The sequence below is a fragment of the Chamaea fasciata genome, unplaced genomic scaffold (assembly GCF_029207755.1).
Source record: "Chamaea fasciata isolate MVZ Bird 193981 ecotype frontalis unplaced genomic scaffold, bChaFas1.0.hap1 SCAF_16, whole genome shotgun sequence".
NCBI classification, from domain to species: Eukaryota; Metazoa; Chordata; class Aves; order Passeriformes; family Sylviidae; genus Chamaea; species Chamaea fasciata.
This window is the reverse complement of record NW_027094101.1, coordinates 3,456,499-3,483,842: the sequence shown is the minus strand read 5'-3', so window position 1 is coordinate 3,483,842 and position 27,344 is coordinate 3,456,499. Positions and strand designations below refer to the sequence as shown.

The 27,344-nt window shown below is 41.7% G+C and overlaps 1 protein-coding gene across 1 annotated transcript; it reads left to right on the top strand.

Annotated features, from left to right (window-relative positions):
- Positions 1–438: 438 nt before the first annotated feature.
- On the top strand, positions 439–24,735 carry PDILT (protein disulfide isomerase like, testis expressed). The gene is given in 13 exon segments (XM_066198479.1): positions 439–455; positions 992–1,134; positions 1,255–1,476; positions 9,156–9,362; positions 12,217–12,350; positions 14,151–14,288; positions 14,997–15,107; positions 16,085–16,210; positions 17,153–17,350; positions 18,629–18,749; positions 20,130–20,311; positions 22,748–22,837; positions 24,576–24,735. Coding segments are annotated over 13 exon segments (1,758 nt in total). The 3' UTR covers positions 24,645–24,735.
- Positions 24,736–27,344: the final 2,609 nt, after the last annotated feature.

Genomic DNA, 27,344 nt, shown 5'->3' with positions numbered 1-27,344 from the left:
GCATTACGACACAAAGCTTTTGAGATTGATAGAAAAGAGTTTGCTGGAAACCCAGCCCCACTCACAGCAGGCATGAAAACAGACTAAATTGCAGCAATATGGCCCCCCAAATCCTTCACCCACAGAAAATGGAGGCTACCACATCAACCCCCATTATGGACACTCCATTTTAGTGGTGCCCTCCTGGATAAAAGATCTGCTAAAGGCACGAGGTGCGAAGCATCACCTGCTACTCCTCAAGAAGAAGAAGAGTAATTATTGGAGGAATTTATTCTTGGTTCTACTAATTCAGACTCACCTGTTGTCAAGTCAGACCTCTCCTTCTTGCCACTGAAATAACCACTAGAATACCTGGTCTCATCTACCAGCTACAGCTTTGGGGGTAAAGTTCACAAATTTCAGCACAGTTTAAAGGTCAAAGGTGTTTCTGCTACAACTATGGACTGTAATTACAGGTATAATAATAATTCCTTAGTAAATTGAAGGAATTCCAGAACCTCAACATTTCTGTAAGATATTTTTTTTAAATGTTCTGAAAAGACTGTCTAGGGAAGTCTCATAGTTCACACGCATAGTTCATAGTTATCCTAAAAATGAATTGGTACATTTAGTCCCCTCGGCTCACTGCACAAAAAATTGTGTTACCACTTGAAACCAATGGCAAAATCTCCTGGTTTAACCCAGGAAGTAGTGTCTTACTTGAGCTACTACTTGGCACCCGAGTACAGAGGGGAGCCTCACAGACGAGACATCAAGGAGTTACAGACATTAAAATTACCTACACAAAGGAATGAGAGTTTTTCTGACCTCAGCAGACTCTCAGTCAGATCCACAATTAGAAGATCCTTAAGTGCAAGAGACAAACATTAGGCAGCGGAGCATCCCTCAAATGCTACCCCAGGTACCTGACCTGCTGCTTTGTCTGCAGCCCTGACAAGAGAACGGTGTCTAATTTCGCCAGCGCTCCCTGAATCCGCTGGTGCTTCTGTAGGCAAGTGTTTCTTTCTGTGCTCTTTCACCTCCTCCCCGGGTTGTTTATTTGCAGAAACAGTAAACCCAACTTTCCCCCAACCCCGAGCACTAACAGAGATGGGGTACTTAAGTACTTAACTAATTTAATCTTCTCGTGGAAGGGTACAGTTGGCTCCACTGGTGGTAGGCTGTTATCAACCTTATCAGCCTCTTGGCTTGGCTGATACAGCTACAGATATTTGAGCAGCAAACCCTACTGCTTAATGCTCCTTTCTTTCTCAGTATCTGGATAAAGGCAGGACAAGATGAAAACACGTCCATTTTTCCTTCTTCTGTTGTTGTTTCTCACAGGCTTCCCGGCAGCAGACAGTATAAGCCCAAATGAAGCAAAGCTAAAGAAAACCAAACTCCCCAAAATAAAAAAGGAGAACCATGTCCTCTTGCTGAAAACGAGCAACTTTGACAGAGCATTGAAGGAAACCAAATACCTCCTGGTGAAGTTCTGTGAGTATCAATTTCTACTCCTTACCCTGGTGGCTCTGCAGAGAATGATGTTGGGGCACTCAAGAATGCTTGTTTTACCATTGCTTTTCCCCCTAGTAGTCCTTGTTTGTTTTGGTTTCCTCCATGCATCTATTTCTCATCGTAACTCCAGTAATTTATTCTTTTTTGAGGTGGTTAAATACCAGTCTGCTACATAAGACAGTGCTGAGTTGGCATTCTTTGCTTCCACTGCCTAATTTTGCAAGTATGTGTTTCACAGCAGTGATGGGTAAAACATATTAAAAAAACCCCAACCAAACAAAAGTTAATCAGACAGTGCTTTTCTCCCTCTTACATTTTCATCAGCACTTTGTAGGAGGTTTTTTGGATGGCATCTCTCTTCTGAGAGCATTTGGGCTTCAGGGATTGTCTTTTTACAATATTTTGATGTCTGTAGCTGTATTAGATTGTCCTTTTTTCCCTGAAAGGAGTGCTTGATTAAGTAGAGGCAGGTTTGTGGTCCTTCTTTTAGGTTCATGTTCGTTCCTCCTGGGGAGAAAACTGGTTGGGTTTTCGAGTAAGTAACTTTGTTATCAGGTCTGGCCATCAAGTACATCACAAAGGCAAAAGCCAAGAGGAGGATCCTTGTGATGTTACCCACCTAAAAGTTCAGGTGCTGCATAATTTCCCATGCCATAAACAGGGATCTGCACTGGCCAGCTGCTTGCTGGTAGCAGAAACTCTTTGATCTGCACAAGGCAGCAAAATCTTTGTCTCTGTTGTTTGGGCTTGACCTTGCTCTGCTGAGCCAACCTCCCTGAGCTCAGTGCGCACATCCCCTTAACCTTAAATTACACAAACACTTGCAAACCTGCCCCGTTTTGGAAGCAGGTGCCAGACACAGGCACAACCTGAACCCCCAAACTGTTCCATATTTGGAAGGGATATTTGAAATTAAGGCAATATCCTAATTTTGCAGAAGTGCATCTAATTTGTTCTTTTACATCACTACCAAATGTGGATTTTATTGCTGCTATTATAATATACCATACCAATTATGACATCTTATTAAAAACAAATATTTAATATTAGTATACAATATGTACAATATAATATAGCAATAAACAATAAAACGGAAAATGTTCTAAATAAAGAATACAATGAATTTAATTAAGACAATAAAGATAATAATTATAGTGATGTATTGTAGGTCGACCTGAAATGAAAACACTTGTAGTTTGAAAATACTTGTTGTAGTTCCAACAACAAAACCTAAAATACACTAACAGACTCAGGAAACTAAAAATATGTTTGGATCGTACCAAACATTTCATTAATCCTGTAACAAGGTTATAAAACTTCAAGTGTTTTTAAACTTTCAGAATGATCACATTAGAAAATTATTTAAAACAGTGTTTAAAATTTATAGATACTTCTGAAACTGTTGACATTTAGGAAGATTTTGTTTACTAATTGTGGAGGATTTAGAGCTATTTGCCAAATTCAATCTGCAGTTTTGAACTGTTTTATTCCTCTGATGATCCCTAATTTTTTGTGAAAAAATAACTCAACAGAAAAACCTTAGTCATTCTGTATTCTCATCTTTGTAAGAGCTGTTTCAAAGCACAGGATCAAAATGGCCAGGTCAGAGTAGAGTTTGTAGACAAACTTTCTTAGTACTGGCAGAGATTATCAACAATGAGATATTGCAACACACTTCAAGATTGCAACCAAGTATGAGTGAAAAACAGACATGCAAAAATTCATCCAGAGAGGAGATGGAGAAAGAATTGTTCAGTGGCCCAGGGACTTGGGCACTCAAAGGATGTGGGGATCTAAATCAGGCTTCCTTGCCCCTTCTTCAGAACAGAGTCTTGATATCCCACCACCCTCACACCCGGCTTCTTCAGGAGGGAAGGACAAGCAGACTCCTCCATTCCCCACCACATCTTCCAAAACACAGAGATGAAGCTCTGCTCCCCCAAACACCCCTTGCTCCAGAGATCCTCATCACTTTCTGGTTTGGATCAAAGGCCAGCATGTCTGTCTAAGGACTTACTGAAAGTCCCATGGATTGCCTTTCCCCCACAAACCATAAAGGCATCTACAGTCCCTGGAAAGAATTATGGAATCGTTCCCAAGAGTGATGAGCTCCACAGCGCAGATCCATTATCTGGAAATCACTGGCCTCAATCTCTATAGCTCCCTTTGGAGACATGCCACTAAACAGCCCCTGGGGCAGTGAAAAACTATCCTGCAGTGAGGCACTGCCCTGGGGTGTGGGAAATCTGACTCCACAATGCTGAATGAGCTGATTCATTTGCTGTAATAATTTCATTGCCACAGCACAAAGAGACTAAAGATGTGACCTGCACAGAAAAGCCATCAAGCCCTGACCTTTTATACTCTACTTCTTAAAAATCTTTCTAAATAAACAACCAGTGTTAACAAGGAACTATTAAGGAAACTTAGATAATGTGAGAGAAAACAATATTGCCCAGCTCACCCAGGAAATCTGTGAGGCTGCCAGGAATTAGCTTCAGAAATCCAGAATGAATGTGAGACCTGAGATCTTTTTCTTCCTGACTCATTAGTGATCACAGAGACATAGAGAGGGGGAAGGAATCCCAGGCATCCCGGAAGATGGGATTTCTTCTGGTGCTGTACCAACACCACAAAAGTTTGAGCTACACACTTTGATTCAAGACTGTGCCTTAGACCACCTTTCAATTATAAGAAAACCCCAATGCTTTCCCTGTTGCATGATATTATTTACTTACCAGTCCCACAGTATTTGTCAGGTGAGGTCTGCTTTGATGTTTTCTGCCCAGAGACCCCCAGGTCTTTCTAATACCTCTCAGTTCCACCCTCACAGTGTCCCAGGTCTGCCTTCCTTTTGGAAGGGTTACTATAAATACATGCTGACTTTCAGCCAGGCAGCGTATGGATCCCTCTGGAGCTGGGCAAAGTTCACAGGGCAAGTGCTCAGAGTCAAAGTAAAGCATTGACCCGGAAATCCAGCACTCTTCCTCTCTCATCCCAGCTGTTTTGTGCAACAGGATATGTCTGGAAACGATGCAAGCATCACCCAACAACGTGTGAGTCCTGCCCAGCACCTCATCTCAGCACTCATTTGAAAGTGCTCTTCTGCTGCAGACTGTGGCATCTCCCAATCCCTGTTAAACTGATCTAAATTCCACACAAATGCTCACGAGCACAGGGAATTCAGCGCACTTGTCACCAGCAGAAGGTAGACCTCAGATCAGTGCTGCCTGCAGGGGAGAGTTTCTCTGTTTGCACTACACACTGCCTGAATATAAGTCCCTGTGTTGACTTTCACTGCAGAGAAAATAAACAAATAAACGACATAAAAAGTCTCAGTCACTCTAACAAATATGCCTATCACAGAGAGAATAAACTCTGTACACTTACAAACACTAAAAGCACTTCTTTCAGAGCACATGCTAACACCATTTCCCCCAACTTATCAGAAGAATCCTTGACACAGACCCCAGTGAATGCTGGATTCCACAGGTTTCTGAGAATGCCTGCTCCTACTCTTTCCAGTGAAAAGTTTTCAGATCCTAGATAAAATGGGGATAACCTAAGGACAAGCACACAAGTGGTGCAGACATTGTGCTGCCGCTTTGTGTGCTAAGCACGGTCTCATTTTTGAAAAGGTGATGTTTACCTTTTCTAGCAGAACATTTGTACATCTAGTGAGACACTGGGTCAGCCACAGTATTCCTGTGCTGAGATAATGACATTTAATACGCAAGACGAGGGTTCCTCTTGAAGACAGACATCTCCTTTTCCAGGCACAAAAGTGATGTTATAAAGAAGAAATTGCAGTTACCTGCAGCAGAATTACTTACTAGCGTGGGTCCCTCATATAGGTGTCTCTCACATATGCTTATTTTAGTGAATGCTTGCAATAGTCCAAACTTAGAATAAACCCTGATATTTACATAGAAGAAAATCTCAAATGAACAGCAAACCTCAGTTAAAAAGTTGTGAGGCCAGTACAGGCAGTTATGGCAGTTTCTCTAGAAGAGAAGGGGAGAATTCAAGGTCACACAAACAAGCTTGAAGCTGCAGCAAGATTAACATCCTTCCACTCTGATATGTTAAACATGAATCTATCCTTCATCTCAAGACTCTTCTACAGAGAAATTTATACATCTGTAGTGAAACTGTAAAAGCAGCCTGCACAGATGAGAAATGGGACTGCTGAAATGGTTTTGTGACCATGTCAGAAACGAACAGCCGGGAAATCAGTATCTGGCAGGACAACAGGGACATTCACAATGACTGCACCAATCCCTAAACCATCAATTCAGACAGAATAATGGGATTGGAGGCCACCAGCAATTAGGTAAAGGAAAATTAACTCATTGTGCTTCTCCATATCCCCACTTCAAGAATTCTTTAGGGTCATTAAACACATTCATGTGTCAGCAAAAGATTTATCTGTCCACATTTCGATATATTTTAGCTCAGCAAACTGCACCATGAAAAAGAAGCAGCAGCTTCCTCAGGTTGTCGATGTACTGAAGAGTCAAAATACAGGATTTCTGGTTCTCATCCCACTTTTAATTTTCAAACCCTTAATTTATCCTTGTTTTTATTTACAACACAGCCAAAACTACTGATAATGGAAACATCTTCCCATGTTAATACGATGCTGCTCTTGAGCTGACAGCCTTTGAAGGGCCTCTTGCTTCTGGCAGCTGTGGCACAGCACACTGGTTTGCACAGGTGTGCCACCACACACACGACTTCCCTGGTGACCTTGTCACCTCCTCTCTTGCCTCTTACCCGTGTCTGCTCTTGTTCCCTGCTGATGCTCCTTGAGTTTGGAGCCTGTGATGCCACATTAGCCCCAGCAGCTGCTTCCTCATCCCACAGCCTGAAGTGATCGGTGTCAATAAAATTCTAAACCAGAGGAAGCGAAACAAAACTCAAGAAAAGGCTCCAAATAAAAGGAGTGATGATTTCCTGCAACACTCAAACGGCTTGAAAAAAAAAAGCACCTGGGAGGCAAACAGAGAATGAGTGGAATGAAAAGGAATTGATGGAGAGCTGAAGAGGAGTCTAATCACTCAGGAAAGCAGGGGAAAGGTGCATGATGGATGTTTCCACATGATTTCTGGGTAGTCAAGGAAACAGTTTGTATCTGTCTGTTCACTCACTGAACTTGTGTCTCACAGTCAGCAGGTTGATGGTACTTAAAAGTTCCCCTGGTCTCTGACTGCAAGAGTCATGCACTTCTCCCAGCTGCAGCATGGAGCTACTAACTCTACCCGCTCTCATTATCTAAGCATGCTACTTACACTCCTAGTTAGCTGCAACTCTGACTATCATGTCATTTAGTGATAAGAGATCATTCCTAAAATATCTGTTTGAAATGAAAATATTTCAGAGAAAAATGGATCCTACACCCTCTTCCTCCCAGACAATCTACCTAAGTGTCTAGTGCCTAAGCTTAATATTTATTTTGTATTTGTGAAACTTCAGCTTCTGTGTCTGGACTTCTCCAACAGTTTCTTCTGCCCCTTCTTATTTCACTGTGCAAAAAGCATCTAAGCTTCCACTTTCCCAGCTGTGGGAAAACAGCTGTGCAAACTTAGGTTATTAGGGAAAAAAATCGTTATAGTGAAATTGCCTCTGGTGTAAAACACAGACTTAGAATTAGCTGAAAGCTGCTGGATTCTGGTTTGCTGTAGGGTTTCCTGATCCTTACTCCAGCTGTTCTCTGTGCAGAGGCACAAACCCTTCCTCTTGGAAAACCCAATGCCTGTTCTGGGCTAGCCCTGCCACCTGCAGTCACTGAGTATCAGCACTCTCCAATGGCACAGTAAGTACTCCATGTCCTGGTGAACAGTCCACCTCTGCAATCATTTTCAGCAAAGGTAGTTCATAAAGGCTCAACACACAGTGTTCCTAGAAGCAGCAGTATTTTTATAGGGTAGACATGCAATTTCTTGCATGGACAGGTCAGAATTGCAGGTTTTCTGCAGTTGCATATTGAGGTACAACTGGAGTTAACTTCTTTTCCCCCTTTTTTCTGGTGCTAGGAGATGACACATTACAATCCTGTTGTGGGAAAGGTTCATAGGACCATTTCTATCAATTGGAAATGGGAATTAAAGCTTGGGTAAAATTTCTTTGAAAAATCATAATAAACTTCTTTGATGAAACACCAATTTTACAGGCAATTAGAACACAATTTGGGCTTGGACTGTTGTCTTAAGGCTCATTTACTTTATTTAGAGAAACACCTTCACTTCATCACATGGTATCTGAGCATCCCCTGAGCAGACACTGAGTTTTGTTCTACTAACAGGAACCCTTTGGCATATGAGCAGCTGGAGCAGCTCTTCCAGTGCAGGGGTTCTGTGAGGTTCTGCTGAGATGGGTCTGTCTGTGACTGGATGTGGAAGGGCCTATCACTATCACTTTAATATTTTGAGAAAACAGAATTATTTGATGCTAATCTTCACACTGGCTGCAACAGTAAGGTGGAAGAAAATGATTGATGGCTGGGATTCAGAGCAAGGATAATGATGAATAATGCGAGGAATGTAACTCAGCACTGGGTTAGATTATGGGTTTATCTTTCATGTATTAGAACTCTTACAGAAATATCCATTTACTTTTTGTTTATAATCACATTGGGAAATGTCTTCACCAGGTATGCTCTAGAGAAGTGCATCTGCCATTCTGTGAAAGAACAGAAGACAGTTGTTTTTGTTACATTTATGCTTTGGTGCATTTGTGTGTGTGCTTCTGCAGTTATATATCTGAATATGTGTATACACAAAAACACTCACATAAACACAAAACAACACAATTTTATGAAACCAAATTTAACTGCATGTTTTTCATCTGTTCCTATTTGCAAAGTATATTGAAGAAGCAAAAAAAATTTATGTTCATAATCTGAAGAAAAAAAGTTTTGTTCTTTATAATAAAAGAAATTTAATAAGACAGAGCATCTCAATTTCAATCAAAATTTGGGGGTTTTTTTCAACCTAAGTTGCAAAAATATAAAGCTCCAGATCTTTACCTCTTGTCTTTGAATGCAGAGCAGTTCGTGTGCCTAGTTTCCTTCTCCTGTCCTCTTTTTCATGTTAATATAACTTTACAGTTCCAGGCTCCAGCCTAGGATGGCCCCTCTCCTTCCACCAAACACACAGCTGCCATTTGAGCTGGAGAAGGGCTGGCACACAGGACAGCACGAGGAATACACTGCCAGTCTTTAAAACACCGCACTCTGCTCCTCTCTTTCCCTCCTCCATATCTTATCTGGAAAAGTACTTTCTGCATTACAAAAGTTTGCCTCAGTGAAATGCTTACAGAAATGGGATCGTAGAGTCCTGATGTGAGCAGTATTTAACTCTATCCTTCACCTCTCTTAAACTCATACCCAGCATAGTCAGTCAACCTACTTTTTAATTGCTTTCCCATCATAAGAATATTGAAATGTTGCTGGTTGTTCATCGCGATTGGTTCAAGGACATATGGAGTGGTAAAAAACCAGCATCAATATAAAGAAGTCAATAAAATCTCTCATTTATTTTTGAGTCATAGAAGACCTTATTCAAACCCTCCAGCTACCACTTGACACAACAGCCTCCACTATAAAGCTTCATGCTGTGGCTTATGTAACCCATTTGCTTTTGATTGGCCTTTTCCAGATGTTACTTTATCTCAATCCTCTCAGAATTTGTCTGAAGAATTTGCTGAGGCTGCCCGACAGCTTAAAAAAGAAGCACCAAGAATCCAGTTTGGCAAAATTGATGTGACACACCAACACGACTTGAGAAAAGAATTTAATATTCAAGCCTTTCCTACTGTGAAATTTTTTGTGAATGGCAGCAGGGAAGACCCCATAGACTGCAAAGGTAAACTGTCTCATGCACTGATAAGATAATGCTAATTAATGACAGGATGTACCTATCTATTACCCCGCTGAGAAGAAAAATATAGATGCTCAGATAAAAAATACACAAGGTGGAAAACTGGTTTTGCCCAAGGTGTTAAATATGCAACGACCTCTGTTGCAACACAGGAACTTGACTCTGAATTCATCTTCCAAGGACATAACTGAGTATCTTTATATGAAGTCCACACAGTCAAATTAATTACTGGTGTTATTCCACCGAGTACAGAATCACCCCAACAAGACAACTTCCTCCCAATTATTTCAATAAACATTAATGAGTAATGCCAAAGAAGAAATGGGTCCCCAAACTGCCTCATTACTCTTCTGGTTCAGTGCAATTCCCATGGGCAGTGTGCTAATAGAAACAGGCTGGAGCAACATTGCTTCTAACAATGAATTGGGAATTCACAGAGTCCTTAACACACAGGTACACTTCCTAAGCTAAGGAAAATAGTTTTGCAATTTAGCCATCAGAGGGAGCTCATATGTGGCTTAGAATATAACATGGAATAATTTAAAGTATTTTACAGAAAGTTATTAAGCAAAGACAACGCCAGACTTGAGCAATCCCAGAAATCCAGGTCTTATTAAACATTTTTGTTCACTTACAGTACATACAAGAACAGTGTAATTTTTCATAAAATGATGAACTTTTACAGAGGGGATAAAAATTGCAAGCTTCTGTTAGTGTACTCTGAGCACATACAGGTGAGTCACAAGTTTAATACAACGAACAAAAAAAGGAACCCAAAGTTTGCCTCCTGAACCTGTACACAGCCAAGTGCTAAGATACCTTTAACTGCTGAGCCCCTAGTGGCTCCTGCTGAAACCTGATCTTTAATATTTTTAGCAACTTGCTCCTCCTTGCTATTGAATTTCTTACCAAGTTCCCACCATCTAGACTTGTGCAAACAGCAGCCTCTGCACAAATGCCACCCAAAGCGTGATGTGCCATACTGAACTTTTATTAGGGGTGCTGACACCTGAAAGCAAAAGCCCCCACCTTCAGTCTCTGGTTAAATCTACAGCTTTGACAAGAAAACCTCTCTTAAACTGGTAAACCTGACAGATTTTCAGGTGTGAACCAGTGAGTACGGAGAATTGTAACAACGCACACACAGTTGCCCTGCAGCAGAGAGCTGCTATTTCAGGCACACTTTCTAGCAAGATCAAAAATTAGGAAACTGGCTGCTGCTCTGTGCTTTGTACAAGGCAGAGAGCTCCAATCATTTGGAAGACATGTACCACCAACAGTGGCTTAAATTACATTTTGTTCACTGGTAAATGCTTATGTGCAACACTGAGTAAAACCTCACGTGCCATGTTTGACTAACAAACCACTGAGCATTGGCAGCTGGAAATGTGCACTGGCCACCCAGTGACTTCTCATACAGGACTTGGTACATACTTCATACCACAAAAGAAACTGCAGACCTTGTTTAAATCAATAAGTTAATTCAGCTCTTTATGGAAGATGGAATTTTTGAATGGTGTCCCTGGCAATGGACATAACATGAAAGCCAATTCTAGGCTTGGTAAAATCATCATTTTCGACTGCAAGGTCAGAATTTGGCCAGTACACAGGCTGATTAAAGGAACTCAATGAAAAGATTAACCGCACAGAAAATAAGCTTAGGGGCTATAGCAGTGACATAAGTGACAAGACCACAATTCTGCCTTTAGACAGCAGAAGCCAAGCACTATGTGGCCACTAGGTATTGCTCTGTGCTTTGTTCTGTAGCCTATACACTCCAGAGCAGATGACTGCCTGCTTCACTTAGAAAAAAAAAAAAGTATTTTAAACTAGTTGCAGTGCTGTCTGCTGCAAAATTGATGGCAGTAAAATGGTCTGACTCAATTTTGATCTTGTCATACTGCTAAAATGCACAGTACAAGGACTTGCATCTCTGATAATCCACTTGTACTGTACGTCTTGACTTTAGCACTTAACTTTTTCTTTTTTATGTATGATTTTAATTAACCCTTACTCTGGTCCAGCAAGCATATCTGTCATACAGAGATGAAAGGGCTGAACCTCAATTTGTTGCCTCAAATTCCTCTGAAAATGTGATAATTTAAAAACATAATTTTTTAAAGACACTTAATACTCTAAAACTTCTGAAAGCTTAGGAGAATTTGCAAAATAAACAGACTGACTATAACCTCAGTAAAACTGGTAGTAGTAATTTAGAAGCCAAAAGATGGAACAATCCAGAACTAAATGACAACTTTGGTACTTCAGCTTTGTTTCTTATGTCTAAACTGAAGTGATGCTATGGCCCCGCAGAGGAATTTTAACATGTCTCTGTGCCTATCAGGTCTCTCCTGCAGCAACAAAGGAACAATTTTGACACCTAATGTAATTGAACAAACAGTTCAATAAAATCTGCAATTGGTTTGAAGTCATTCTGGATTAAACCTGAGGTCGATAGCACTTTATAGCTTACTGTGATTTTGGGACACATGAAATCTTGCAGGACAGTTTTTCTACCTGTCTGAATGTCCTCATCTCTATTCTCCATGTGTGATTAATCATTTAACTGGACATAAATCCATTTGCAGAGGGCTCAGAAAAAGCTGTGCTGATCCACTGTGGATCTTCTAGAGTCACAATAGTTTAAATGGTGATTAGAACCTGACGTTGAATTTGGATACCTCAAGCCCCCTCTCAGTCAGCTTTGACCTCAGCCCTAAGGAGCCCAAGCCTATTTGTATTTAGCATCCCTCTGCACCTCCATTGCCTCTGTCCTGATTGCACAGAAATTTCTGTCATTCTTTTTGACTTTCATTTTAACTCTATTTTCTTTCCACAGGAGTCAGAAAAGCCTCAACCTTTATAACATGGGTGAAAAGAAGAACAGGACCTAGCACTGTTTTAATCAACTCTACTGATCAGGCTGAAGCCATCATAAAAGCTGATGATTTAGCAGTGATTGGCTTCTTTAGGGTAATTATCTGAAAAGCTCAAAAGGCTGGTTTCTGTTCCAGCTTTGGAATATACTGCTTGCTATCATCACCAAATCCCACATACCCAAAAGACCTAGAAATCACCAGAAAACCCCAGGCCCTCAGTTTTCTCTCTGTTTGAAAAAAAAAAAAAAACAACAAAAAAACCTATCTATTTTTTCACACTTCTAGACAAGCAGTCTAGGCAGAAATAAGAAAATTTTACACCACAGCACATTTCCTTAATCAGTACCTGGGCTCAGAGATCCTGAGAGCTGCTTGTGAGAGCAGATGCTCCAGCAGTGCTTGCACAGCTCTGGCTGGTCACAGCCGTGTTTCCTGCACCGTCAGAGGAAGGACTTCTGTCAAATTCTCCCAAATTTGGCTGGTGTGAAGAAAGCCAAATCTGCTTGGATAGGAAGTCATGAAATATTACCACTGTATGTGATCCAACCCATGTTGTCCTTTCTCAAGCAAGTTCTACCAGAGCAGAATAAGGTTCTTAGGATTTGGGCCGAATGCTAGTGAACAATAGGCAAGAGATTCACTGTCAGAGTGAGTAAAATAGGAATAGCTTTTTCCTCTTTTTCAGTATGTCCTTGAAATCTTTAATATCTGTAAATTCAATCAAGGATATTCTTCAACTAAAGAGACTTTTATTCTGGTATCACTCTGCCCAGTTAGAAGCACATCGTCTGGACTCATACCTGGGCTGATAATATCCCAAATGTGCTGGCTACAGTAGATAGTCCAAGTTTTGTGGGTATGGAAAACAGGATTCATTACCAAAATGCCCCATAGTAACAAAGCTGCTGAGCACATAGAACATAACAGGACAAACTGTGAAAGTGCTCAGTGCCCAGAATTTTGCTTTGCAGCAATCTGCTTGGAGCCATTTAGGAAGGAAGGCAGTTTTCCAGTGCTGGGGGAAATTGAGAAGCTCTTTCTATCACAGTGATGCCAGAGGGTTCCCTGAACCACACTGATAGCAGATATTGCCTGCAGATGTGTTTGACTGGACACTGGTTTCGCTCGGGGGCTGAAAGGACAATAGATGAACATGAGCTAGGGCATGTCAGAAATTTAATGGGTGGAAGCCAACAGAACAGTGTCCAAGCAAATAAAGAACCGTATTTGGCCTTCTATTACTCACAGATTGCTCACAAATACAAGTGCCAGGATGTGTTGGAAGTCTCAGCATATAAATTACTATTCATCTAGCATGAAATAATTCTCTGATTAAATCAAATCTGGAAGTGCTGTTGCCTTTCATCCTGCTTATTTACTATTAGTTTGAGGGTGGACAGCAGAGTGACTATTTGACAGATGCAGGAGTCAAGGTCCCTGCCTTGAAGAGCACTCAGTCCAAAGCCCCAAATGTGCCAGTCAGCTCCTCTTGAGAGCAGAGTGCTCTCCGTAATCCCTCACCTCCTGCTGGCTGTGCAGGGGGAGCAGCTGCTGCTACGATCCCTCCCTGTCTGCAAAGGCTTTGCAGAGGGTGGGAGTGCCAGGGGAGGGCAGGGAGGGTGAGATCAGTGCAGAGAGGACAGAGGGGGCCCCACACCATCCCTGCTGACCCAGGCCAGCCTACGCAGGTGGGAAAGGGGGCACACACTTGATGTGTCACAGCACTGCTCGGGTCTCCCCTTAGAGGGAAGCCTGGCAAGCGTCATCCACTCTACAATTATACTCTGCTCTTCACATCACAAGCCTTTAGGGGCCTGCTTCACCTGGAGCTCTAACTCCTACACATCTTAGCAGGATGTAGGGCAGTCTTAAAAAATACTCTTTCTGGGACTAGGAACTTCACAATGACAGTGTGGAAGTTTTCTGTGAGACAGCAAGAGATGTGCCAGAGATGCCTTTTGGGATGACAGCCAGTGGGGACGTCTGTGCTAACTACAACATCCAAAGGAACTCTCTGGTTGTGTTTAAGAAGGTAGGAGTACGAAAGTCTAGCAGGTAAGGTGTTGTGACAGGTGCGGGATATGGAAAGGCTGCTTGGGAATTTTTCATGTTAAATAATTTCCTAGCCATAATTCAAACACACACACAAAAATTCATTTACAGACAAGAGAGACAAGTAGGAGGGAAACTCAGCAACCTTTAGACAAGTGGTACTTTCCATCTGTCTGCCTACATCCAGGCTCCTAATTTATGCTTAAAGATCTGGCTGTAATAGCTTTACTTTCCAACCTGCATTCTAATCATCATTTGCTGCCAAGTTCAGTGAGATTTGCAGACATTCACCTTTTTTCTTGTGTGTTGCTTTTGACCAGGAATTTTCTTCCACTCCACAACGGAAGTGGCCAACAACAAAATCAAAACTACACAGAGTAGCAGCAATATTTAGCCTAAGACTAAGAAGTAGTCAGACCAATGATTTCCTGAGAGAGCATATCTCACAGATAGTGTGTATAGATGTAGGAAAGATCTTTCAGTATGTCAACATTACTGAACAAATTAAAACTGTCAGCTGTACCTTGAATTTTAGCTGTAATCTTGTTCTGCAATCTAGCTGTGACATTCATTTTACAAGCTATGGAATTTTGGTTGCTGGGGATCATAAAACTCACTTTTAAAACCTGCCATTTTGCTTCTGTAGTTGATAAGGCCACCAACCTCACAAACTTCACTATTTGTCCAGGGAAAACCTGTGCACAGTGAAGTGCTTGAAGATGGTAGACAGAACAAACTGGGCCTGACGAGGCTAATCAAAACCTTTACCTTGGATTTGGTCACTGAATATAATATTGAGGTACGTGTATTTTACTGTATTAGCAAAAAACGTCAGAAGAAAGACAGAAATCCATGCAGAAAGAGACCTAGGGAGTTGTTCTCCACCTTGGGGAGTGAGAATTTTCTTTGCTTGTTTGACAAGGCCACCCTTAAACACATCTAGAAATGCCAGCAGAACCCAGCACACAGCTCTTGGTCTAACCCAGGCCAAATGATGCTTCCCTCTGGCAGGATGTTTTTTCCTAGAGGAGATGAGGAGTGGCTGGTGGAACAGCGAGCTCTGAGCATGCAAACACCTCCCTCCTGTGCAGACAACACCAAGGCCCAGGCTGCTTCTGCAGCAGCTGAGTGGGGTGAGAGGTCGGAAGGTCAGTCCCTAATCCTGGCTCCAAACATTCCACTCCAACGCAGCGACAGGGAGCTCTGGGCCAAGGCAAGGAGGAAAGAAACCAGCAGTAATTGTTGCTGGTGCAGGCAGGGAAGACATGGAAATACCTGCTTGCCTAGGGGACACCCCACTGCCTCTGATTATAGGGTGGCATGAGAAAAAAAGGTTGTCCTGTGCAGGGAAGGGGATGCAAGCTGCTGATGCCACCTCGAAGGGAAAGAAGCGCCCAGACAGGTCTTGCCCCCACAGCTGCTGCAGCTGGGCCTCCCTGGGTAGCACCACCTTTTACTTTCAGCATTATTTCTTCTCTGTGTGTCATACGGGAGGTCAGACTGGAAGACCACGGTCCCTTCTGACTGTAAAAATCTATTAATAATATGAGGTTTTTCCTGGAATCAAAAAACCCCACTCAGCAGCTGCTGACTCTTCTTACTTTATCTGCTTTTAAACAATGAAGCAAAATCTAATGCTTATGGAAATGACTGGGAAGTGAGTCTTAAAAAGTAAAATTTGCAATAGCAGAACCTAGGGATACTGATATGCCGAGCCTCTGATTCACTGTTCTGCCTACAAAGAGTGGAGCAGATGTTGAGTCTTTTGTTTCCCAGACATCTGTGAAGATTTTTGATGTCCCTGTTGAAAATCACATCCTGCTGTTCACCCCAACGAACTCGGAGGCATTCAATGAGATTTACGAAAACTACCAGTCTGCTGCTGCAGAATTCAGAGGAAAGGTTTGTAACACTGAATCCAGATTTGCCAATAGGAATGCCGAAAGATCAGTGGAAAACCACTCACCAACATTACTGGTAAAAATAAACTGCTGCCGGTCCAGCTTCTAACTCTACCGAACCTTTTAAAAACAGTTTCAGTAACTATTATTTCAATTTGTTAAGGACAAACTGAAAGATAAATGTCACTTGGAAATGATTCTTTAAAACACAAAGACCACAAAGTGGAGCACTAATTCCAGCTGCTCCAAATTAACCTGTTTCTGATTTTACAAATGCAATTTTTTGGGAGCAACTTCCAACCGAAGGTAGTTTAAGCAAAATTCTGGCAATTTCTGGTTCTACCAGGAAATACCACGAGGATCTCAGAATATTGCCTGAGGAAAAGGCTGGAGCCAGCTATAAAATCTGAGAAATATTGCAAGGTATGTGGATAGCCTTGCCTGCAGCCGTGTGTTTGCATGCATAGAGACAGTAATAGGCACTCATGCACACAAATATTTTCGTTTTCCGTGGTGCTACTTCTGCTCCAGGTACACGAGACAATGAAGAATAGTAGGTCATCTTGTAAAATATCACAAATTGGTAAATACATATGGGTTACAGGTGTTTCAGCTCTTCTGTCCTATTACGATTTATGAGGAACTTTGGGGGGTAATTTAGAAGTGTTACTCAAAGACGTGATACAAACCACTGTGAAAGGACAGAGGGAAAAGCTTCAGTGCTTTTGGCTGCGTTAGCATTTATTATTAACTAGGATCCAGGTGTAATGAAGTCCCCAGAGCCTCTGGGTTTTGGTCTGAGACCAAGAATGATTCTGCACAGCTCCTTGAATTTAAGGTTAGACCCTACCCCACTGCCAAGCTCCACAGTCCATTTCTCCAACACGGCTAAACCAAAGCTGGAAGGCCCAGCCCAGATGCGTGACTCTCTCTTTATCATCAGATATTGTTTGTTTTGGTGGATACTGATGAAGCAAGGAACGGACGGATTTTTGAGTATTTTCGCATCAGGGACATTGATGTTCCTGCCGTGAGGATCCTAAATCTGACCAGCGATGCCAAGTACAAAATGCCTGCGGATGAGGTGACTGTGGAGAACCTAAAAGAATTTTGCCAGAGCTACCTAAATGGAAAAGCAAAGGTATGTCCATTACTAATGAGGCAGCTCTCTAGTACACCAGCTAAAACATGAGATCTTGGCACTGCACCCCGTTTTAAAATTAGAACAGTGTCCTGTTGTGATCACTGATTGATTTATCTACTGTCACCCTACAGTTGTTGACAGAGCATTCCTCTGTATTTAAAAAACTAAGGTGAACTACAAAGTTTTCCAGTCCTCCAATGTAAATACTGGATTGATCATCTATGGCCCAGTATTTTAACTGATGCCAGCTATTTTATTGTAGTGATTTGAAAACTCCCTATGTCTTGATCTTTCCAATACCATAATGGAGGTATTTCCCTCCCTTCGCTGGGGAAAGATGCAAACAGTCATTGCAACAGATTTTAAAGTTACAGAAAAATCCAGTAAATATAAAATAGACTGTTTCAGAGGGGATTAACATTTGGTATTTGTTTTAAGCAAGTTTAGCAAAGTGAATTTTCCCAGGGGGACCATTCCCAATGGTAAATACAGCATTTGTTGCCATAATGAGGCATCATCACACTCATGCGAAAAATACATTAAAATGTTTTGCTTATTCAGTGCTCCTCAGGGTGATTTACAGGGAGAAAAGATAAAGCAGTGAGCGTGAGAGCAGGCAGAATTTAAAAAATGTGAGTAGGTAGGTCCTGTATTCAGTGTTGGAAGGGAGGAGAAGGATAGAAGCAGAGGAGATGTGGCCTCTCACGCCAAGGTCACAGTCCCACCAAAGGCACAGTCCCACCAAGGACGGCTTCCAAGGGGCACAAGTGCCTTTCTGCTACTGTGCCGTGGAGTTAACGAAGAGAAATTCCCAGCTACCCCACTGTTAATTGTAGAAATCATGACTGGTGGTGAAGGCAGAGATCTAAGCAGCAATGCACACTTTCTGGTGTGTTTTACATCACTTTTGAAAGCCTACAACACATAAACTTTTCAGTAGCCCAGCTTCTGAACATTGGGCAGCAAGAATTCAGGACAAGGAATACAACTGTGCTCCAAAGGATCACTTTCAGACAGTCTGCTACAGAGTCTGTATTGAAGAGAGGGACACACAGTCCTGGGTACCAACCACCCAGGGGTGTGAGATCCCAGCTCCTACTGAAGGGAGAGAAGGTGGAACCATGTGATGGCTGACCAGGATGTAATGATATCAAAGAGTTATCAGAGTCAGCAGAGCACATTAGGTAATATCCCCAGTCTCACATTAACTTGAGCTGGAGTACAGTTTCTCAATGTTCCCTGCACTTACACAGCAATGTTTCTGTTTCTGCTCAGCAACATCTCCCTAGTGAAAAAATTCCACAAGACTGGGACAAGATGCCTGTCAAAGTGCTTGTTGGGAAGAACTTCAACAGTATCATCTTCAATAAGACCATGACTGTATTTGTTATGTTTTGTAAGTGTTGTCATTGAATTCAGATTTTAAGCTTCTTTAACATGATCAGTTGGAAGGAAAAAAAATGAAAGCTCATGCTTATATACCAAACTAATCTCTGCACTTTACAGAATCTGAGCTCAATGAATTTTTATTGTTTGTGGAAAGAATTGAAGAAAATTTTCTGTCCTATCTATGGAAACGCTGTGACACCTTTGCTGACTTAGTGTTGCACTGAGTAGCACTGGCTCTCTTCAGTAAATATTTGCCAAGGCTGTATCAAATCTCTGTGTTGAAAGACAACACAACACTGGAACATCATGGTGTACAATGGAAGTGTGTTGCACCGCCTGAAGTCAGGCTGCCTTCCAAGGAGAGGAAGACTTAAGTGAGATTGTCTGGTTATAATGCTCTAGGATTAAATCTCAGCTAGGAATTATTTGGTTTAGGAAATTGTAACTCTTTTTTCCCTCCTCTGTCTGCAAGGGATGTGGCTCCCTTGAATGACTCTTTCCAGCAAGAAACCTCTGCCCTATCCTTGCACCAGCCAGCAGGGATTAGTTTGTGCCCCAGTTACTTCAGCAAAGCAAAGGTGCAGCATTAACAGAAGTATAGACAACTAGCTGTACTGCCCTGAATTTCAGAAATTCCTAAAGGTATTGGTACCTTCCTGCCACTCTCCTTGCTGGCTGCAGCTGTGTCACTCACACAAATAATTTTTGCATTTCAGTATTGTGAACGAACTGAATGATCTAAGCAAGAATTGAACCAAGTCCTCTGGAAATGAAAGGCTGGTAAAGGGAATGTACTGTATTCAGCCAAGTGCTCCTGAAATTTTAATTCTGTATAAACCAAGTGTGAGCATTGCTCTCCTGACTGAAGGACTGCAATTGTGTTGTGAGCTTTTTAAAGGGATCCTGGGCTCTCAGCAGTTTGCCTTGCTGGTGACCTGCATCATTGCAGTGCTCAGAGTCAGAACGGCACCACAACTCAAACTCCTCTTTCTAGAGTCAACAAGGTTTATGAACACAGTTAATTTTAGTATGCAGGAAGTATTTTGTGGTTCTGACAAGTATGTCAAGGTGGGCATGATGCAAGACTTACGTGGGTTGCACAGCTTATCTGGCACATCTCTCCAATAAAGTAGTCCAAGTTTCGTGTTTGTTATAGTCACGAGAGGCGAGAGAGAGCTAAACCCGCACTGCTATCAGAAATGTGTTAGTGAATAACTAGTTATCACTACATGGAAATGTGAAATTCATGCAGGGGAAATAGTTTCAAGCAGATACTGACCAAAGCTGGAACCCCAAACCCTGTTAATCTGGAGGGCTAGACAGGACCCCATGCCTGCACCACCACATGCACTTCCGTGTCCTTCCAATTTTATTTTTCAATTTGCAGATGCCCCTTGGTCCCAGGAGTGCAGGAAACTCCTGCTGATCTGGGATAAGCTGGGAGAGCGATACGAAAGCCGCAAAGACATAATGATTGCCAAGATTGATGTGACAGCAAACGACATCCTGTCCGTGGGGATGGACCGCTATCCCTTCTTCACCCTCTTTCCTGCTGGGGCAGATTTCCAGGTGAGAAGCTCTTGGGGAAGATTGTGGAGGCACAGCTGCCCACCAAAGCGGGGGGCTGTGCTTGCACGTGCACGTGTGTCACAGGGTGAAAGGAATCCTTTCAGGAAGAAAGCTTTGGTCCTTTTCTGCTCAGCACTGGCTTCTGAGTAGACATTGCTGCCAAGAACCTGAATTAGAGGAGAAACCCTTCTGTTGTCTCATCCTGTATAGGAGGCTGTGGCAAGAGCTCAGGAATCATTTACTCACTTGGATTACAAGTCCTTAGGGCCTCACATCCTGCTGTTTAACCATCTCCAATCAGCCTGTTGGGTTCTAGAAACAATCTCAACTTGTAGTGAATTTACAGATACCTCCCAATGACTGCAGTGCCTTTTTACTTGAAACCATGACAAGAGATGATCTGCCAAAGAACTGCTTGTGCTAGTTGTTTCCAGAGCATGTAAGACAATTGTCTCTAAAATGTTGGTACTGCACCTTTCCCTCTACATTTTCACAAAACCCAAATCAAAAACTTTCTTCTATATGTTTAAGCCAGTAATTTTACTTCATTCTGGTATCTCATCTTCCACTGGGAGTAAATATTTGTTGTCAAGACCAATGGTCTTTGCAGTATGCTACCAAATGAATCAGCTATGTTACACAATAATTAGAAAATGCTGCAGAAAGTGAAGGCAAAGAAAAATACTAAATAGCTACATTCTCCATCTATGTAGATTATCTAATTAAAAAGAAAATATCTCTGAAGTAAAAAAAAAATTAAGATACTGCTATAATTAAGGCATTACTAAGCTTTTCATTTTTCTTCTTAGTATTAAACTTAAATTAAATTCTAAGACATTTACCCATGTCCTCATTTAATCTTTGAGAGATTTTCCTCTTGGATGTGCATGCACAGCTTCTGATGAATTGAACTGCAGTCCTACACACTCACACGATGTTTAGTCTTCTAGCAGAAAAGCAGAAACCCATTCAATGCTGGTAATAAATGTCACTTTGCAAAAAACCCAAATAAGCAAACAAAAAAGCCCCAAACCATTAAAAAATTCCATTAACTATTAAGGGATTGTTTCATAATTAAAAATACTCTGGAATAAAGGGTATTTGAAATCTCAAGTTCTTCCTTCTGCACCATGTTTTTGCACTACTTCCCTCAAGTGTAGAGATATCACCTTGTACATGACCAGCTGTTCAGGTTCCTGTAGATGTCTGTTTTTATGGGTTAAGTGAGAAAAACAACTTTTACATACTCCTATGCACAGATTACTGTAATGAAAAGTGTTGACACATATCCCCACTAACCAGTGCAGGAATCAGCTCCTTCTCTGGCTTTACAGGTCTTCAAGCTCTGAGAAACTGATGTTCCAGCCATCATCAGATTTGGTAGAAATCAAGACTTGTCTGAGGATGTTAATTGCCTCGGGAGAAATAAAATAATCTTTCTTGAGAAACTTAAATTTACATTCATAAAAACCATAAAAAAGTAGTTTCAAAGCTGCCGCACTTTTAATTAAAATGGAATGGAAATACCAAACTTTTAGTACACAAAAAGTGTACAGTTTTAGTGAACTCACCAGTCTGGAGGTGTTTTGCTTACAGTCCTTTGAACGCAAATCAAGTTTTAAGAGTACCCAGTGTACAGTAACACAATATTTATTATTGGTCTCAGTGGGAGTGAGCTCAACCCAGCTGAGAATAGGCTTCCACCTATTTCTAACTATACTCACATAAGAGCGGACAATTCCCAATGTCATGTACATGAGCTCCTACAACTTTTTACTAAAAAACTTGTGCAAAGCCCTTTTATACTTCCAGAGAGCAAAGGTGTTTTGGGAAGGAATCTTTAAAATACAATATGGCTCCTAGACCCGCTCAGAAAATTTTAAAACTCTAAACTGAAACGACTTCTTTCATTAAACTTTCTCAGAAGAAAATCCTCAGTAAATCCCCAATTTAAGGTGAAGCATAAGAATATAATGTCACTGTTCATCTTCATCTTGTTCTTTCAAGCTGTGCAGCAGTGTATTTCAAAAATATGCCAGAATTTGAATTTCCATCAAAATCTTTGAGCAGCTTTGAATGGCATAGCTGGACACTTAAAAGACTCTGCTCTTCAGAGTATCTTGCCAATGTTTATTGTTAAGCAGAAGAAGCCCCACTGATGTCAGTAGCCGGCAGGATCCCAAACTAGTACAATAAAATAATGGCTGTTTTTTATACAAATCCTTTTCTTTTAAGGAATATAGATCTACTTCTTCTTTACACTCAATTTTCAGATGATGTTGGAACCTGCTGTGCCTCTGCCCTTGTTTTCTAAACTGAGCACACAAGTCCAGAGTTTGGCCAGTCTAAAGAACCAAAATCCTCCACCAGATTTCACGATGATTTCCAAAATTTTGTGTACAGACTTACATACTTTAATTTTATTTTTTTTTCCAGGAAGTGGCCTATACTGGGGAATATACATTGGAGGCATTTTCTGAATTCTTGGAAGAACAAATCAAGACAAAAGCAGAAACAGAAGAGAAGGTGGGCATTTGATCCAGACAGTGCCTGATCTGATGTGTTAGCCAGGCATGTTCCCAGCTTGTGGAGACATTCCTGATCTGGCTGTAGCACAGCCACTAACCTGGGCCCCTGCTCACGCCAGTGCTGGGGTGGTTCTTACCAGTTTGTAGCTGGTTCCATCCCCACAGCAGCTGCAGTCACGTACCACAGCCTGGCAGGCAGGCACCCACTCACATCCTTGTTTTTGTCACACAAAACCCTCATCTCCCACTGCTCGTGTTATCCCTGAGTCACTACATCAACACTGCACTGCATGGCAGAAAGGAGCCTGCACCCTGACAGGTGTGTGGCAACACTTGTTCACCAGTTTAGCTGGAAAAAACCCAAAGCCCCAGCTAAGTAAGTGTCAGTAAGTTGTAGCTAGAGTTGTTCAAATCTCCATTGCCCCCCTCATTCTGCCGCACTCAGTGCAGCTTCTCTTCCTTGTAAAACAAGGACACAACTGAGAGCACATGATGTCCCTTTTCTGAGCAACCTGGTTGTGATTTCTGCCCAGTTGCTCGACCCGTTCTTCTCCGCTGTAAATCAGACCAGAGCAGTGTTTGCTGTCCCACAGCTGCCTGTTATTTAATCACAGACACTTCACTGCAAAAAAGACAGATGGTAAGTGAACAGCGTGGCTGATCTTCACGCAGAGAACTACAAGCAACAGAAAAAATCCTGACGTGTAAATGGAGACACTGTCCACCCAGCAAAAGAACCCTGAGCCCTTTCTGCCCAGAAAGTGGAGTCACAGGGTAGCAGTTGTTATTGACAGTCTTTTCAGCTAGTAGGAAAACTGTCTGTGGGTGGAGAAAGAGTTTTGAGTTTTTTGACTTATTTCCACCAGAGGTTTTGATTTTCTCCTGCATTCAGTGCTTCAATGTGTAACTACTGATGGAGAGAGATGACTTAACTAGTACTGGGACACAAAAGGCTGCAGAGCAGGACCAGACACCCACGTTTGCCCAGTCATTGCATAATCCTGCTTGAATATACATACCCAGAGCCTCCACCTGATGTCTGCCTCTTGCAAGTTCCTTAGTGCTGTGTTTCAAGCAGATCTGTTGAGTTCTACACACAGACTTTTACAAGTAATATTCGAGCACTGCGTATTCTGTTGTCTCTTCTTCATGCTTTATTTCACATGAAAGGATAAGTAAAAAAGTGAGCTTAGAAAATACCACTCAAAACCACGCTCTGTGTAAGCAAAAGGGGTATGTAATTGGCATTTTCTCACCTGTTCACTTTTCCCACCCTTATCTGACATCTACCAAATTTTCTCAGAAGATTGCAGTATTAGACCATTTGCAGGGCAGTGCTCGTTACGAACTCTCCTCTTAAAGTAATTCTTCATCCTCACCTCAGGGTATTCACGAACACACAAACAAGATAAATAGGGTAGTTTCTTTTGAGATTGCCAAGGAAAGACATCTTGTGCCCATCAGCACATGTGGTATTCTAAGTTTATATTACATCGTCACACAAAGCTTCATCTAAGCTTTGCCATAAACCAGTGAAAAGGTCTGAAAACAAAGCACATTTTAGCAGCAGCTGCACTATTTCTGACCTCATTAGCAAGACTTCAAGTTCCTTGGTTGACAAGACCTGCATTTCAACTAATCTTAAAATGTTGGGGTTTTTGAAGAATTAATAGAGTAATTGTCTTTGTGAACATTTGTAATAAGTCATTTTCCTTTTGCATTTCCTCTTTTAAAAGGATTCTTTGGGAGGAATCAAAGAGGATTTCAGCCAAAAGGAAACGGTAATAACAGAGAAAGAACTTTAATAGTACAGCAAAAGAGAAACATTCTGAGGATTGTGGGGAATCCTTCCTGGAAGGAGCTCGCTGGAAGAATGACTCATCTCAAGTGAGCACAGAGCTGAATAAAAAAAATAAAAGTAAAGAATTCAGTGTCCATTGCTTGTTATGTGTGACTTCTCTTCTGAATCCAATTTAACTCCTAGTTCTACTGGGATCAGTTCTCATGGGTTCTTATAATACTGTCAATTTTTCTTAAACAACGCTTTATTATTAATAAAACTGCTCTTCTTTAGAAAGGTGTTTCTGCCATGGCAAACAGATCAAGTATAAAATAACACTGTCTGAACAAGATTTGCAACAAGATTGCAACTGATTGCTCTCCAAAACAGCCCTCTTGTTCTCAAAGAGTAACTGCTCCCAAAGGGAAGGGTCTAACACTGCAAAAAGCATACCTAGAGTGATCTTCAGAAGAAGCCATTGAAGCTAGGGGCTGTGCCCAGCGGGGCAGCAAGGCACAGCTCATGATTTTTTTATTATCAAGCAGTAAAAAATTCAGAAATAGAGGTATAATTTAATTCCAGTTAGAAAAATACCTTCGGTAATGCACAAAGTCACAAATTTGACTCACATTTTAGTTATGTGAGGTCCCTTAACCGCCCCTCACATGTTAAAGAAGTGAGACAGGTCAAACTGCTGGACAACAGTAATTTCTTCCTGCAAGGACCAGATAAAGCAGAAATAATTCTGAAAATCTGAAGCCTTTTCTTACACAATTAGAGAAGGAAGAACACTTACCAGAATTTCATTTCAGGAACAGGTGTTCCAAATCTCTGTTTCCAAATTGTTAATGCTAATGATCGTTTTCTTATGTAAGAAAGGGAAAAAATGGGGAAAATTTAGAAAATAAGGAAGACCCGTTTGAATGGAAGGAGGCTCCATCACTGCAGGGAAGAATACAGCACTGAGAGAAAGTGCGGAGACCTCCTAACCCTCACCTGTCACACCAGTCAACAAGAGTTTTGTTTTAAAGTATTGGACCTCTTACATTTTATGATGATTTGCTAAAAAGGGCAGTTCGTGACAGGTGGCTTGTTTGCTGTCCAGGTCGCAGCATGTAATTAAATAAGCACACTTCAAGATTTAAGGTGAATTATTAACTTCTTTACAGTTCTTGCAAATAAATAGGACTGCACATGCACCACACCTCAGGAGGCTGTCAGCTGGTCTTCACTGATGAGGGGGTAACAAGGAGACCCAGAAAGTGAAACAGTTTGTGTTGATTCCCCATGGGCAGAGCTTGATCCCTGCTGGGGTTGATGTTGATTGGGACTGCAATTAAATCCACTTAATGGAAGAGGATTCTTGTGGAAGCACGTTCAGTGCCAGACCACCCTTCCTATATATGGTCCACCCTGGTTTTGCAGGTCTTGGATCTGTTTTTTTGAGCAGCTTACTGAGACTGTCTGAAATTGGTGAAGACCAGGGGGGAGATGGGCTCCACATATTCAGGTTTTCTGCCAGAAACATCACCTACAAGGGGAGAAGGAGCTGAAAGCTACACAGGAAAACTACAGCTGAAGAGTCAGCATGGCAGAGGTGAGAGATGGGAACCACAGCTGAGTTATTACTACTTGAAGCAAAATTCTTCTTTGAAGATGCCAAGTAAAGTTTAATTCTCATGTTTTTAGTACAGAGTAAAGTTTTGAGAGAACTGCAATACAGTAGAAACCAAATCATACTGTCACTTAGTGGCATGAGGAAAAGATGGGACGGTTTTAAAGAGTCCCAGCTAAGTTTGCTGTGGGTGGAAGCTCCAGCTGGACAGTGTGGGTTGCAATTGACAGTTTCTCAGCATCCTTGTTAAGAGGACTTCATTTCCAAACACCCCAGAAACAATGACCTGTCGATTTGACCACTGAGGTGTACCAAAACCGCCTCTCACACGCACACTGAAGTCAGTTCTCCTTTGGATATCAAACACAAGTTCTCTGGGACACTCCCTGTGGGATCCTGGGCAAAGTAAACCTGATCACTGCTGGATATTGGGTTTCATTTGACTTTCATTTGACATTGGGCATTCATTAACACACAGAAGCCTTCGTTTGATATCCTGGGAGATCAGATTAGGAGGAGAATGAGATGAACTGAATCCCAAAGAGAGGAAAGTGTCAGTGTGCTTCCCCTTTGCCGCTTGCAACATGATGAAATCTGAATGGCAAGCAGCACCGCCGGTATATTTTGAACAACTATTAAACACAGAAGCTATAATCTTTTAATTAGTTTCCTTCCAGAAAAATAGAACAAGCAATGTTCAGCACCAATCTGTATCTGGCAGATGGGTTTACCATTCAAGATAATGAAAAAAAATTAATTTTCACTGTGTCTACCCACTGTATACAAGACTCAATCCTGAAAATGCTATCTATCCTATTATGAGGTGCAAGATTACATTTTAATGAAAACATGTGACACCTCAGCAAATGATGTTCTGTTCCAGCCATTCTCAGATGGGGTGTCAAGACAAGGGGCTGTGTGCTGACTCACATGCCATGCCCTGACACATGACAAGAGTTGCAAATCTGCTTCATGAAACATGTGCTGTAAGCCTGCTTGTATCCCCTCTCTTTCTTGGTCAAAATTCTGCCTTCTTACTGACTGAGTTCCTCCAAGTCTTGACCGCAGCAGAAGGAGCCCATGGTGCCAGACAAGTGGCCTGGTATATCG